The sequence below is a fragment of the Capra hircus genome, chromosome 28, assembly GCF_001704415.2.
Source record: "Capra hircus breed San Clemente chromosome 28, ASM170441v1, whole genome shotgun sequence".
Taxonomy (NCBI): Eukaryota; Metazoa; Chordata; class Mammalia; order Artiodactyla; family Bovidae; genus Capra; species Capra hircus.
In genome coordinates this window covers 13821880-13838348 of record NC_030835.1, presented here as the reverse complement: position 1 = coordinate 13838348, position 16469 = coordinate 13821880, and the positions used below count along the sequence as shown (strand labels likewise).

Sequence of the window (16469 nt, the reverse complement as noted above, 5' to 3'; positions counted from 1 at the left end):
TGACCCTCGACCCCAGATGTATGCAGTACACCCCCACCCACACCCCCCGCTGTGGAGTATATAGTGTCAGTTACGGGGATTTGGTGTGGTCTGGGTGCTAGGCCCTGGCTAGGGCCACTTGGAGGTTTGGGGCAGGAACGGAGCTGCTGGTGGCGCTCTGGGCCCAGTGAAGTCTGAGGGTTGAATTGCTTCTCTCACCTCCCAAGTATTGCCTCTTAATTTTGGAGTCCTTTTGGATGGATGTCACGAGAAAGGTCTGGTACTCAAGTTCACACTCAAACCACAGGTCTAGGCATAGCATAGGCAAGCAAGGGGGTCTGTAATGGAATTGCTATCAGTAAATGCATAAATAGTGTAGACAACATCTCCCCGATTGGTTACATTTTATAGAAGAGCCAGAGAGCCCATGCAGGCCAGCCCTCTGGCCAGCATCGTCGTAGCTCAGCTGTCAGCCTCTGCAAGCTCAGCACAGCTCTTGGGTCTGGCAGGTGAACGAGCTGGGAGCATGTGGCTTGGCCCTGTGAGTCCCTCCATTGGGCGGCTTTCTGTAATCACCGTCATTGTGCACCGGCCAGGCACATGCGCCAACTGCCCCTCGCTGCTGGCACCTCATGCACCCCTAACCTTGCGAGTTAACTTTCAGCTATGCCTGTGACCAGGGTGGTTTTCCCCTTTCTGATACTTTTTTGCCCTGAGCTGGGTACTTCATCCTTTCAGATGTCTGTTTTCTTTACTGCCTCCACATCTCTACTGTTGGGTTCAGCGCTTTTTTTTTCTTCAAAAACTAAAGTGAGAAATCCACTATCCATAAATTAAAACCATAAACATCAAGCAGGGAGCCTTGAGGCAGAAATTCCCTCAACCCCTTTCTTAACCTACCCCTGCCTAACAAAAAGAAATCATGAAAGAAAAAGAAACGGCCCCTCGGACTGGAGTGACTGTGTGCTTCCTCGGGTGTCTTGCCTTTTGAGGTAGCCACTGGGACACTGGGCAGAAGCAAATTAAGTGATTAGTAAAGAAAAAAAAAAAAAAAAAGCAGAGATGGGGGAAAGTCAAAGGCGGTGAATGTAGAGAAAGGAAGCCTTCCCTGCCGTTTCCTAGGACTGCGCAGAGAACAGCTAAGAAATGATACTTGAAGTTATATTTATTATTGTAAGAGGGTATGATATTTCTGGGCAGAAATGATGGATGACAACTTAAATTTGTGTCCAGGGAATGAAGGTGAACTGTGACAGAGTTATTTATCTTGGGAATGGAGGTTAGGGTCAGCCGAGGCTGGGTGCCTGAAGCCACAAGACATTGACAAATTTATCCTGCAGGCCGTATCTGAAGCCCTTTGTTTTGGATCCTGGCTACTCAGTAAGTGACCCTCATCCTTCATGTTGGCAATGCGTGAAGGATGCGGTGAGTGCCAGCGGCCCCTTCTCCCCCGCTGCCCCCGCCCCGGCTCCCTCTACTAATTCTTGTCATTCACTTTGCTGACAGGCACCAAGCCCAAACTATTCCCAGTCCTGAAAGGGAAGGTTAAAATATTTATTTCGGCTCATAATGGCCTCCCTGATTTAGTGCAGGACCATTTTTCCTGTTGCCTTTGTCATTGCAGGTCACTGGAAGGACTGAGCGCGTTCGGGAGCCTGGAGGAACTCATCTTGGACAACAATCTGCTCGGCGATGACCTCGTGTTGCCGGGGCTACCCAGGCTCCACACCTTAACCCTCAACAAGAACCAAATATCCTTGTCTCTGCCCCTGCCCCCACTCCCTGCCTGGCCCCGCAGCGGTCCCCTCCCGCAGGCCATCCCCCCCACACAAATACCTGTGAAATGTCAAATGAGTTTTATGTGTCAGCTAAATTAAAGTAGGTGAAATACAGTCCGTGGGCAGACAAAGCGTTCTGTCTCCTGGCACTCGGGACACTTCAGAGTAATTTATTATAGGTCATTCATAAATGAAATGCACCATTATATCTTCCTGTTGCTCCATTTTAGTGTAGAGATCTAAGTTATGGCTGTGAAGAAATCTTTTTAATAGATAAAAATAGAGAAAGAAAATAATGTCACTGCTGCCGAGAAGGCAAAGCCGGCTTCTGTTTGCTTGGGCTTGTGTGGGAGGGCGACCTCTGGTGGGAAGCAGAGGGTAGTGCGGCCAAGCAACTTCAGCCTCCACGGAGGGTTCTGGAAGGCTCTGGGGCAGACTTGCGGAACACTTCTGACCGGAGAGAGGGGAAAGGGGCTCAGGTGGAGGATAAGTGTGAAGCCCAGGTCCAGCTCTGCCCCCCATGGTGTTTACAGTACTGGGATGATGAGAAGGGCCAAGGAGAGCCATTCCAGTGTGTGGTTTCTCCTTAAGGTGGTGAGGATGCAGCAGCCTGGGGTGATACTTCAGAGGGATCCATTGCTCTGGATTCTGTAATGAGGCTGAGAAATGAATCACAGGGTTATGCAGTGTGAGGCGCACAGCTCCTCCCAGCAGAGCTGTAGACCTCTATGCCCACACAGTGCCACCTCTATGCCCGCCCAGTGCCACCTCTATGCCCGCACAGTGCCAGTGTGCTGAAACAGGCTGTTATTTCAGCTTTGTTACTACTTGTTTCCTTCACACCTAGAATAATGTCTGGCACAAAGTTGAAGTTTAATAAATGATTGTGGGATGAAGGAATTGTTATGATCAGCTAGCTGTTCTTTATTGAGCACTCCTATGGATGAGGGACTGTGCTTGGTAACTTTAAGTGCATTTGTTTTCATTCTTGCAAACCCTTTGAGAAGGGTGTGGTTTCTCCATTTACCTAGATTAGCAAAGAATTGAAGTACAGGCCCACAGCCAGATGTTTAACAAGATACCAGGCCCTGGATTCAGTCTCAGCTGAGGCCAGATCCAGAGTTCTTTCCACTTGACTATGTTGCCTCAGACTTGAAATCCAATCACCTTGTTTTATGGATGGAGTGTTTGAGACCTGAAGTGGTTTAATCACATGTTTGTGTTCACATGGTAAGTTAGAAACAGGATGGGGCATTTTCCCACAAAGTATGAAATAAAGCTAGATATACATGTTCAGTTCAGTTCAGTCTCTCAGTTGTGTCCGATTCTTTGCGACCCCATGAATTGCAGCACGCCAGGCCTCCCTGTCCATCACCAACTCCCGGAGTTCACTCAGACTCATGTCCATCGAGTCGGTGATGCCATCCAGCCACCTCATCCTCTGTTGTCCCCTTCTCCTCCTGCACCCAATCCCTCTCAGCATCAGTCTTTTCCAATGAGTCAACTCTTTGCATGAGGTGTCCAAAGTACTGGAGTTTCAGCTTTAGCATCAGTCCTTCCAAAGAACACCCAGGACTGATCTCCTTTAGAATGGACTGGTTGGAGTCCAAGGGACTCTCAAGAGTCTTCTCCAACACCACAGTTCAAAAGCATCAATTCTTCGACGCTCAGCCTTCTTCACAGTCCAACTCTCACATCCATACATGCCCACAGGAAAAACCATAGCCTTGACTAGATGGACCTTTGTTGGCAAAGTGATGTCTCTCTCTGCTTTTGAATATGCTATCTAGGTTGGTCATAACTTTCCTCCCAAGGAGTAAGCGTCTTTTAATTTCATGGCTGCAGTCACCATCTGCAGTGATTTTGGAGTCCAAAAAAATAAAGTCTGACACTGTTTCCCCATCTATTTGCCATGAAGTGATGGGACCAGATGCCATGATCTTCATTTTCTGAATGTTGAGCTTTAAGCCAACTTTTTCACTCTCCCCTTTCACTTTCATCAAGAGGCTTTTTAGTTCCTTTTCACTTTCTGCCATAAGGGTAGTGTCATCTGCATATCTGAGGTTATTGATATTTCTCCCATCAGTCTTGATTCCAGCTTGTGCTTCTTCCGGCTCAGCGTTATATACGTTAAGATTGGCATGTGTGTTTATGTCAGCTGTCAGAATGATTTGCAAAATTATTTATTAATCACTGCTTATATGTTGTTATAAGTTAATATTTATTCAGTAAAATATGCTGTTTGTGGCCATTATTAATTGGTATTTTCTTAGAAGAATGAGAAGGCTTACAAGTAAATATGAGTCCTTATCATAATGAAATATTCATGGATTATTTTTTCCTCTCCTATCCTTTGGTCAACCAGATTTCCTGGTTGTTGCAAATATTAGCAAAGAATTGAATAAAAATTACTGAAAATAAGTTTTCAAATAATTATAGTGTCTTATAGCTTCCTTGCCATTTGAGATGATCAACTGCTTGATATTCTCAAATCAATTAAGAATAAAAGGATAATTAGACTAGAATTTGAATGATGTTTCCTCCTATGGACCCCATGCTCATATTCTGTGTCCCACGTTACTGTAGAGTGTTGGAGTTGTTGGACTTGGGGTTCATGTGGCAGTTTAATTACGGTTACCATGGCCACACAGCTAAGCTTCTGAGAGCCTCTGTTTCTTTTCTTTTTTTTTTTTTTTTTGTACGTGTGATTTTACAGCTTTCACCTGCCTGTTAGAAAAACTGACAAAGAGGAATGTATGAAAATTTTGTGTGTGTGTTGGAATCAAAGTGCAATGGTGATATATGCAAAGCAGATTTTTGTGTGACTCTAAAACCAGCTGCCTCTGCTCTGGGATGTTGTCAAGATAGCAATATAAGAAATGGTGCTGTGAGAAGGGCTTCCCTAACAGCCCACAGATGAAGCCACAAAAGCTTGTACAGCAAATGCTAATCCCAAACTCAATTCCTCTTCTCACTCAACACAGTTCCTGGCCACTTCTCTGTAGTATTAGTTGATACATCCCGAGACATGCAAACTCATTTTAGCACCAGCTTGAGCCAGACAATTAAAAGAAGGGCACACCCACTATGAGAGAATGCCATTTCATATCATGACAATCTGCAGATGAATTAGTGGGTGATTTTTTTGCTCAATCACTGATTTGTATAATAACTATTGGAAAGTATTTTTTTTGGATACCTATGTGTTTCATATTCATTGGTTATAGTATTGCTTTTTTCTATTACCACTAGCAGTCGAAGAGAGATTGAGCAAATATTGATGGTTGACAGATTACCTGGTTAGATTAAATAGGTTAGATTCTACTAAGATTCATGTTTCATGTGAATTTACTAGGCATCATTATCTCTCATTTTAGAGGATTCATTTTCATAACCTGGTTTAGAATATGTTGAAAACGTGCAGGGATTCACGTTAGAATTCATTCATTCATTCAGTTAATTTATTTAAACTAAAAACAACAGCAGCCAAAAGAGGTCACCATTTCTCCCGCCCTCCACCCCCTCTTCTGGCAACCACCGATCTCTTCTTTCTGTGTATGAGGTTGGTCTTAATGCTATTGTTGTTTGAGGTTCCACATATAAGAGAGATCATACAGCATTTGTCTTTCTCTTGACTTATTTCACTCAGCATGAAAAAGTTCTTGAGGTCCACCCACGTTGTTACATATAGCAAGATTTCATTCTTTTTATGGGTGAATAACATTGTGTTTTGTGTGTGCATGTGTATCACACTTTCTTGACCCATTCATCCACTGATAGACACTCAACGTTGTTTCCACGTCTCGGCTATTGCAAATAATGCTGCCGTGAGCATGGGGCTACACATAGCTTTTCAGGTTCGTGTTTTTGCTTTCTTTGGATAAATATCCAGGAGTGGAATCCTGGATCAAATGCTAGTCTTATGTTTAATTTTTTTGAGAAGCATCCATACTGTTTTCCATAGTGGCTGCACCAGCTTACATTCCCGTCAGCAGTGTTCAAGGGTTCCCTTTCTTCACATCCTCACCAGCAGTCATTGTTTCTTGTCTTTTTGATAGTAGCCATTCTAACAGGCATAACGTGAAATCACAGGGTGGTTTTGATTTGCATTTCTCTAATGATCAATGATGTTGAACATCTTTTCATGCACCCGTTGGTCATCTGTCTGTCTTCTTTGGAAAAATGTCTACTCAGATCTTCTGTCCATTTTGTAATTGTAATTTTTTTTTTGGCTATTGAGTTTTATGGGTTCTTTATATAGGTTAGATGTTAGTCCCTCATGAAATAGTATTTATAATTATTTTCTCCCATTCAGTGAGTTACCTTTTTATTTTGTTGGCGGATTCCTTTGCTGTGCAGAATGTTTTTCATTTTTAAAGTGATAAGCTAGACTGGCTGATGGTTTTATTCTCAGTGTGGCTATCACCAGAGATTAGTAGGCTTCTTGTTTTTCCTTAGTTCAGTCCTTTCCCTGTTCCAGCATCTCTTGTCTGTGGCTGAGGGATCAATGTTGGTGGTGTGGAAGGAACCAGAAGGAAGCAGAAGGCAATCTGTAGCTGTAGAGCTGGCCAGTGATATCACTATACTCTTGTAAGTGCTTTATTGCCAGTATATACAAAAACCAGCAATTGGCTTTTTCATGATGGAGTGTGTCTTCTTTCTCCTCTGGTCTACTGGTATGATCCCAAAGGTTGGCTTCCTTACCTTGTACACTTGACTAAGAAATCAAAAAATGAAAGACAGGTAAAGGCAGCAGGAACACTATGTGCCATCCTCTGTCTTTTCAGCCACTGACTCTCCCACCTGCTTGTTTGAATACCCCGGCTCTACAGCAGTTATGAGGTGCCATGATGCTACTCCATGAAATACCTTAAACTTTGGCTCTGTCCATTAGCTTTGCTGCACAACAACCCACTCCAAAACTTAGAGTCTTACAAAAACCAATATTTTTTTTTTGTTTATAATTCTGTATGTCAGCTATTTGGGCAGGGCTCAACTGGGTGGTTCTGCTCATCTTCCGTGGGTCACTCAGGCAGCCACAGTTGTTTGGAGGCTCTGCTAGGGCTGGATGATCTGAGATTGCCTTGCTTTTATGTCTGGAGGTCGGTATTGGTTGTTAGTGGAACTCCATGTCTCCAACAGGCTAGCACAGGCCTCTCCATGTGGGAGGGATGCCCCAAGAGCAAAGCTCAATGTGCAACTACTTTTCAAACTCTGTTTGCACCAGAGATGTTGCTGCCCCATGGCCAAAGCAAGCCATGTATCAAATGTAGAACAAATATGAGGGGGATTCCAGAACCCAAACCAAGCATTTGGCACATTTCTTCTAGATTCACCAATGCCTCCCTTGCCCACTGCATGCTTCCTCCTTGCCCTCTCAGCTCTTTGTTCCATTTCTGTTCAGCCCTCAGGTTTTGGCTCCTGTTCTGGTAGACCAGGTTGTCTCAGTCTAGCTCTTCATCTCCTGTTCATTGCTGATCTCTTCTCTCTTTGTCTGGTGACTGTTGTCACTAGCCATGGTGTTGACTTCCTCTTCCAGCACTCATATTCTCCCTCTCTCTCTCACTCACCCACTCACCCATAAGCATGGACAGTCTCAGCCATATCATGTCTAAATACCCAGCCCCGAATAAGGGAACAACGGAAATGTCAGGAAAAGATCGTTAGTCAAATGGTTCTCTCCCACTTGCCTTTGGGGGTGGGTAGAGGAAAGGTGATAAGCTGACTTCATTTTAAGTCACACTTCATTTCATTATTTTCTGATTCTCTGTTGGCTTCAGCACGTACAGGAAGAGATAGCTGTGAACTGTGGTGCCAACAGGAAGAAAGAATAGTGTTCCATGTTACATAGCTGGACTGTGGTTAGGAGACCAGTGAGTGGAGTTGGGAGGCCAGACTGGAGTTCCCATAGAATTTACTGTGTCATCTTGAGGAAGGGGCTGTATCTTGTCAGAAGCTTCATTTTCTTTACCTGTACATTGAGTATTATACATCCGAGAGTATTGTTGAGAGATAGTGCTGGCATAATATATACGGGAAATCACTTTAACACCTTGAACCTTTACAAGTTCCTTGCACGTTTTACTGTTAGCCAAGGCTTTTATGCCTTAAATGCATGAGCCCAAATTGAAAGTGACTGAGGTAGGAGTACACCCAGATGACAGCACCTGGTGATATTCTACAAAAGCACGGAAGACTCCTCATGTTTTTGTTTTTTAAATTCCTCTCTTTGTGGCCCCTAGAATTGTCATTTTGTAGGACTTAGGTCTGAATATAGACTCTGCCTTTTAGTCATTGTGTGATCTTTGACTGCAAGTTTCCTTAGTTGTTATCTGGATGTGATAATCTTTCAGACACCTGCGTGTGTGCGAATCAAATATGTCATGTAGGCTGCTCAGCATTTGAAAATCTTCTATCAGGATAACCTCTAATTGAAATACCCCCAGGAGTCATAGGTGCTGCCCTTTGACCTGGGGTTGAACACAGAGGGAGAGATGTGCCCACTCTCACCTGGGAAGCAGCTTCAGACCTGTGCAACCCAACAGGACACCATGAGATTCCCCTCCTCCCTCGGGCTCCAAACTTTCAAGGCAAGATGTGGCTTTGATCTTGGGCCCTCTGCAGAAAATCTCCCTTTGCAAACCCAGCCATGAGAGCTGGGCTCCGCAATGGCAACTTTCTGTAGACAGCGTTGAGAAAAGTCTAAATGGCAAGTACTCTGGAGAAGACTTGATGAGGGAAACCAGGTGTGTGCTGAGAACCCAGCTGGAGAGAGTTGAAACTGTGCCAGATAGCTTCACATTTTAAAAGGAGAGAAAAAAAAAATCACCCTTAGGAGAATCCTTGAAAGTGTCTTCACTAAAGTAGTATTGGCTAGCTGGAGACACCAAGTTCCCTCGGCTGATTGTCTCCAGTTAATTTTCTCTGCAACTTGACAGAAGGAATGTGACAGGTTCCATCCCAAGTGCACAGTCAGGCAAGACAAGGCTGTGCTCGTCCTTATTGACCCAGGAGATGAAGAAACCAATGGAAACTTCTCACGTTTCAGTCTCCAGTGGTGGTGTCAACATAATAATGTTGTTCTTATCCAGAGCATCCATGGGGTAGGTGCAAGTGATCCCTCACCAGTGTGAATTCGAGGCGACCACCTTGCCCGGCCCAAATGATTACTTAGCAGGTAGTTGGAAGGCTCAGGAAGAAGAACTTGCTTCTGCTACACAAAATATCCTAAAGGAGGCAGACTCTGAGACTCCAGTGAGTCCTCTAGGATTCACTGGCACAGAATGGCTGAAGCTTCTTGAAGCCTGCAGACCCTTTGCCCAAGAAATTCCCATGATTAAGACATTCAAATGAGTTTCCATCTCCACAGCCTCCTGCTAAGAGGCAGATCCAGATTTTGTGAAGTGTGACGCTTACATAATTTGAAGAGGCTCTCTTAAAGGCAAAGTGTATAATTACAAACACAAAATTAGGTATGGAGATGAATGTGTATTTGGAATAAAAAATGTGTCAAAGCAAATTAAATTTTTTAAGTTGACGGATACCATACATTGAAATATTTAGAAAACAGTCTCTTTTATACTATGTATGAGAACTTTTTCTGTTTTTTCCTGCAAATTCCCTTATAACTTCATTATTTAATTAAGTTTTACAGGTGGCTCAGATGGTAAAGAATCCGCCTGCAATGTGGGAGACCTGGGTTCGATCCCTGGTTTAGAAGGATCCTCTGGAGGAGGACATGGAAACCCACTCCAGTATTCTTGCCTGGAGAATCCCATGGACAGAGGAGCCTGACAGGCTACTGTCCATGGGATTGCAAGAGTCGGACATGACTTAGTGACTAAACCACCACCACTACTTCCCTGGATGGTAGAATGAAAGCCTTCCCATCGCTAAATGTTGAGGAATGACTGGGACTTCAAGCCAACCCAGTTGTCTAGTGTTTCTCTACCTTGGAGATCTTGCCAGTTTTGAGTTCCATTTCTTCACATTCTCACCTTTGTGCAGTAGATGAAAAAAAGATGAAAGTTTAAGTAACTTGTCTCTAAGAGAGAAATAGGTTTGATCTGGACTTTGTTGTCCATAGTAGAAAGGGCTTCCCATGGATCCTTCAGGGCCATTGTCCACATAAATACTTTGAATCACTTCAGAGCAACACATCAGTGCCTTTTTAGCGGCCCACTCTCTTGGAGTTTTACAGAAATACAGTGCTGGCCAGTAAGAATGTTCAGCTTGTCTGGCTGCTCCCCCCCCCCCCTTGAACTAGGACCTGGCTTGAGGCTTCTGGAAAGCCTCATGGGTATAAGTCCTGTTGTTCTTTGGCATATCCAATGGGTACCATATGTGGGCAAGAAGGTTGGAGAGAACCCTGAAGGGGAGAAACCAGGACTTGGGCTGAGGTGTATGCAGGTCCAAGTTGAGGCATGGAGTATCCTCCCTGAGTGATACTGCTGGCGCTGGCCCATCCTGAGTACTGGACTAAGACTGAGAAATTTTTGAGGAAGGCACTCCAAAGCACAGGGGTCTCTGAGATGCTTTTGCCTGGGCTGAAGGGCAGCACTCGTAGGAGAGTACCGGCAAGATTCCTTGTTTTTCCTTTTCTTCGTTTAATGTAATGACTGTGAAACATCCAAAGATAGTACTTGCTGGAAAAGGCAAGTTTCCCCTGAAATTGTTCATTGTCATTTTAATTAGTTTTATTTAGATAATTTTCTTAAAGAGTGTGGTGACTGAACTTTAAGAAGTATTAAGTATGTTTTGTCTTGAGTGATGAAATTCATTAAAGTGTTGACTCCTGGTCACTTACCCTCTGTATTTCAAGCTTACCTTCTTGGTAGGACCTTCTCACTCATCTTCTCCATATGCTTCTAATCTGTCATCCTCATTCCAGTGATCCTTTGTGGTCATTCCTGGATATCATGTGTTGAAGATTTGAAAGATCAATAACTTGGTTGCACAGTGTCCTGTCTTTTGTGTAGGAAATGATGATGTTGGCCAGTAGACACCCACAACCTATGAGGACACTCAGACCCTCTTTAACTAGATTTCCGCTCTCTTGCTTGTGAGCTTTCCCTTTCATTGTGTTGCTCTTGCTCCCTCCAAGTCTAGTGCTGTTCATCCATATGATCTTTTTTTTTTAAATTTTTACTTTATTTTACTTTACAATACTGTATTGGTTTTGCCATACATTGACGTGAATCATATGCTCTCTACATAGCGTATGTATGAATCGTGCTCGAAGGCACTTAGTTTAGAGAATATAAAGTTGAAGGGAGATATGTGAGCCTCAACCATCTGAAAGGCCATCACATGGAAGAGAGATATTACTTATTCTTTGTGACTTCCCCAACTAGCTAAGTTGAGTCACTGTGTGGGAATTCAGTCTCTGGGGGAATAAAAACTCTCTCTTATGGTTGTTAGAGCACACCTGGTTTCCCTCATCAAGTCTTCTCCAGAGTACTTGCCATTTAGACTTTTCTCAACGCTGTCTACAGAAAGTTGCCATTGCGGAGCCCAGCTCTCATGGCTGGGTTTGCCAAGGGAGATTTTCTGCAGAGGGCCCAAGATCAAAGCCACATCTTGCCTTGAAAGTTTGGAGCCCGAGGGAGGAGGGGAATCTCATGGTGTCCTGTTGGGTTGCACAGGTCTGAAGCTGCTTCCCAGGTGAGAGTGGGCACATCTCTCCCTCTGTGTTCAACCCCAGGTCAAAGGGCAGCACCTATGACTCCTGGGGGTATTTCAATTAGAGGTTATCCTGATAGAAGATTTTCAAATGCTGAGCAGCCTACATGACATATTTGATTCGCACACACGCAGGTGTCTGAAAGATTATCACATCCAGATAACAACTAAGGAAACTTGCAGTCAAAGATCACACAATGACTAAAAGGCAGAGTCTATATTCAGACCTAAGTCCTACAAAATGACAATTCTAGGGGCCACAAAGAGAGGAATTTAAAAAACAAAAACATGAGGAGTCTTCCGTGCTTTTGTAGAATATCACCAGGTGCTGTCATCTGGGTGTACTCCTACCTCAGTCACTTTCAATTTGGGCTCATGCATTTAAGGCATAAAAGCCTTGGCTAACAGTAAAATGTGCAAGGAACTTGTAAAGGTTCAAGGTGTTAAAGTGAATTAAAGTGATTTCCCGTATATATTATGCCAGCACTATCTCTCAACAATACTCTCGGATGTATAATACTCAAGTGCCTCAGCGGAGGCTCTTCTTTCTCGGGGCCAAGGGGTAGCTGGGGGAGAGTGCTTGCCTCTCGTTCACAGGTGAGGGCTCAGTAGCACTTGGAAATACTGTTAGCATGGAAGGCAATTTTTCTGACAATGTGGTCTGAGACTGGTGTGTGCGTCCTTCATTTGGCTCTCCAGAGCCCAGGCGAATGCTGTTTACTGACCTTTGTTTCACCAGCTGAGTCTGCTTCGAGGCCAGGGGATTGAACGTGGTGTCATGTTAATGACAGCACTGATGAGGCAAGGGGGATTTGGCTTGGGGTCTTGGATTCACACACAAGGAGATTATTAAGGACATGGGCTTGGGAGGAGCTAGGATCCTTCAGTGAAGGTTGTTAGAGCTAGTTTAAACTTCCCTGTGGTGATCCTCTGGCAGATATGTTAGGGACTGGATTCAGATGTTGGTTGGATTTGGAGTTCAGTTGACAAACTGAAGTATGAGAAAATTGGGGTAACACCCCCAAGGTTAGGTAGCATCCTCACAGAGTAAGGGCAGCCCTTTTATTTCATTTCACCTTCTTTTCCTGGAAATGGTACCCCGACTCTTTGATTCTTATCAGTGGCATCTACCATCATGGATTTAGCCCCTGTATGCTCTACCGTCATTTCCTGGTAAGGGCCCCATTCTGTCTGCTGATACAATGTTAGCTAACTCTTTTCACTGGTAGGCTCCCAGTAGTCATGGCCTCTATTCATGGCCTACACCTGTTCTGTTTGTCTTTTCTTAGCTTTGTACTCCATTTCACCCAATGTAATGTCTTATTGCCACCAGTGAGGCCACTGAGCAACGCCTAGCTCCACAACAGGCTCTCAGATCATAGAGGAGGCCAATCCCAGTTTGCATCCACACTATTCCCAGGTTTTAATGATGGACTACCCCCAAAGGAGAAACTGGGTTATTTCTGATGAGACCTTTGGAAGTAATTTCTTGCTTTCATTAAAAGTTGAGCTGTGTCCCCAGTGGGAGTGAAAAACTAACCATGTCAGACACCCACAGCAAGTTGATTTCAACCCCTATCCAAGTCATGTCCTGGGAGCAGATGGGGTTCATCAGCTGCTAGGCTGTGCCTTTTGTCTTTCTGGACCAAGATCCTTAACCTTCATCACATCACTGACTTGGAGTATCTGCTTGATCACCTGGCAGAAGTGACACCAGCTCTGGAGTACCTTAGCCTCCTGGGGAATGTGGCATGTCCCAATGAGCTCGTCAGCCTGGAAAAGGATGAGGAAGACTACAAGAGATACAGGTGAGTATCTAGGGGTTTGAGCATAGTATGAAAAGAAAAAAAATGACATTTTGGGTGAGAGAATATTATACTCTGGGGTGCACAGTAGATGTCTGGTAAGCATCAGTGGTCCTTTCATGCTATATTAAACTTTACCCCATTGGGTACCCTATGGCCAGAGTCTCCCTTCATTGAGGGTAACAAGAGCCAAGAAAAATGAAAAGACGTTGAGTGGTCTAGCCCAGGGGTTAACCAACTTGTCTGTAAAGGGCTGGATATTAAATACCATATGCTTTGAAAGTCATGTGGCCTCTGTTGCAACTATTCAACTCTTCTATTATAGTGCATAAGTAGTAATGAACAGAGGAGCCTGGTAGGCTGCAGTCCATGGGGTCGCGAAGAGTCAGACATGACTGAGCAACTTCACTTTCACTTTTCACTTTCATGCATTGGAGAAGGAAATGGCAACCCACTCCAGTGTTCTTGCCTGGAGAATCCCAGGGACAGGGGAGCCTGGTGGGCTGCCATCTGCGGGGTCGCAAAGAGGCGGACACAACTGAAGTGACTTAGCAGCAGCAGCAGCAGTAATGAACAGTTTGTAAATGAATCGGCAATGCCGTGTTCCAATAAAACTTTATTTACAAAAACATGCAGCAGGCCAAATTAGACCCATGGGCTGTATTTCGCTGGCTCCTCCTCTGTGTTGTAAGATCTTCCTGTCTGCTTCAGAGTCACATCTTAGAGAAAGAGGCCTTCCCATGAAAGTTTAGGGAGCTTATATACAGTCTCAAGAGAAAGTTCCATAAGGTCCATGACTTTGGTCTTTGATGGAGTCCAAAGTGAAAATACTATTCTTTCTTCTCTCTGCTTCTGAACTATCAGCTTTGAAATACATAATCCAAAGTCCTCTTTAGGAAGTCTTTTTTGATCTTACCCATTTTACTAAACTCATTTTATTTTTGCTCTTTATTTTAAATTTCGTATGCTCTCATTCTTGATTATGGTTTTCTAAACATTTTAAATGATGTTTTCATATGTATAGCTTTTCTCTCAGTTATAATATAAGCTCTCACTGGCACCCCACCTGAATCAATGTACAAGGAGTGAGGGAAGTAGAAAGGGAGGAAGGAAAGAAATAAAAGGTAGGGAGGACTCAGTTCAGTTCAGTCACTCAGTCATGTCCAACTCTTTGAAACCCCACAGACTGCAGCACACCAGGCTTCCCTGTCTATCACCAACTTCCAGAGCTAACTCAAACTCATGTCCATTGTGTCAGTGATGCCATCCAACCATCTCTCCCACCCCCAATCTTTCCCAGCATCAGGGTCTTTTCCAATGAGTCAATCTTTTGCATCAGGTGGCCAAAGTTGGAGTTTCAGCTTCAACATCAGTCCTTCCAATGAACACTCTGGGCTGATTTCCTTTAGAATTCACTGATTTGATCTTCTTGCAATCCAGGGGACTCTCAAGAGTGTTCTCCAATACCACAGTTCAAAAGCATCAATTCTTCTGTGCTCAGCTTTCTTTATAGCCCAACTCTCACATCCATACACGACTACCACAAAAACCATAGCTTTGACTACATGAACCTTTGTTGGTAAAGTAATGTCTCTGCTTTTTAATAGGTTGTCTAGGTTGGTCATAGCTTTTCTTCCAAGGAGCAAGATCTTTTAATTTCATGGCTGCAATCACAATCTGCAATGATTTTGGAGCCCAAGAAAATAAAGTCTTTCACTGTTTTCATTGTTTCCCCCATCTATTTGCTGTGAAGTGATGGGACTGGATGCCATGATCTTAGTTTTCTGAATTGTTGAGCTTTAAGCCAACTTTTTCACTCTCTTCTTTCACTTTCATCAAGAGACTTTTCAGTTCCTCTTCACTTTCTGCCGTAAGGGTGGTGTCATCTGTGTATCTGAGGTTATTGATATTTCTCCCGGCAGTCTTGATTCCAGCTTGTGTTTTATCCAGTCCAGCATTCTACATGATGTACTGTGCATATAAGTTAAATAAGCAGGGTGAAAATATACAGCCTTGACATACTCCTTTCCCAATTTGAAACCAGTCTTTTGTTCCATTTACAGTTCTAACTGTTACCTCTTGACTTGCATGCAGATTTCTCAGGAGGGAGCTCAGGTGGTCTGGTATTACCATCTCTTGAAGAATTTGCCACAGTTTGTTGTGATCCACACCATCAAAGGCTTTGGCGTAGTCATGCAGAAGTAGATGTTTTTCTGCAACTCTCTTGCTTTTTTGATGATCCACTGGATGTTGGCAATTTGATCTCTGGTTCCTCTGCCTTCTCTAAATCCAGCTTGAACATCTGGAAGTTCACGGTTCATGTATTGCTGAAGCCTGGCTTGGAGAATTTGGAGCATTACTTTGCTAACCTGTGAGATGAGTGCAATTGTACAGTAGTTTGAGCATTCTTTGGCATTGCCTTTCTTTGGGATTGGAATGAAAACTGACCTTTTCCAGTCCTGTGGCCACTGCTGAGTTTTCCAAATGTGCTGGCATAAGGAGTGCAGCACTTTCACAGCATCAACTTTCAGGATTTGAAAGAGCTCAACTGGAATTCCATCCCCTCCACTAGCTTTGTTCGTAGTGATGCTTCCTAAGGCCCACTTGAGTTTGCATTCCAGGATGTCTGGCTCTAGGTGAGTGATCACACTATCATGGTTATCTGGGTCATGAAGATCTTTTTTGTACAGTTCTTCTGTGTATTCTTGCCACCTCTTCTTAATATATTCTGCTTCTCTGAGGTCCATACCATTTCTGTCCTTTATTGTGCTCTCCTTTGCATGAAATGTTCCCTTGGTATCTCTAATTTCCTTGAAGAGATACCAGTCTTTCCCATTCTATTTTCCTCTATTTCTTTGCATTGATCACTGAGGAAGGCTTTCTTATCCCTCCTTGCTGTTCTTTGGAATGCTGCATTCAAATGGGTGTATTTTACCTTTCTCCTTTGCCTTTAACTTCTCTTCTTTTCTCAGCTATTTGTAAGGCCTCCTCAGACAACTGTTTTGCCTTTTTGCATTTCTTTTTCTTGGGGATGGTCTTGATCACTGCCTCTTGTACAATGTCATGAACGTCTGTCCATAGTTCTTCAGGAACTCTATCAGATCTAATTCCTTGACTATTTCTCACTTCCACCGTATAAACATAAGGGATTTGATTTAGGTCGTACCTGAATGGTGTAGTGGTTCTCCCTGCTTTCTTCAATTTAAGTCTGAATTTGGCAATAAGG

At 43.7% G+C, this 16469-nt stretch overlaps 1 protein-coding gene across 1 annotated transcript in view; it reads left to right on the top strand.

Moving 5' to 3' along the window:
• The window catches only part of C28H10orf11 (chromosome 28 C10orf11 homolog), a 1150860-nt gene that overhangs the window by 637202 nt on the left and 497189 nt on the right, over window positions 1-16469 (top strand). Inside the window, exons 3-4 of the mRNA XM_018042510.1 lie at window positions 1604-1730; window positions 13107-13246. Of these exons, the coding sequence (XP_017897999.1) occupies window positions 1604-1730; window positions 13107-13246 (267 nt within the window). The remainder of the gene's footprint in view (window positions 1-1603; window positions 1731-13106; window positions 13247-16469) is intronic.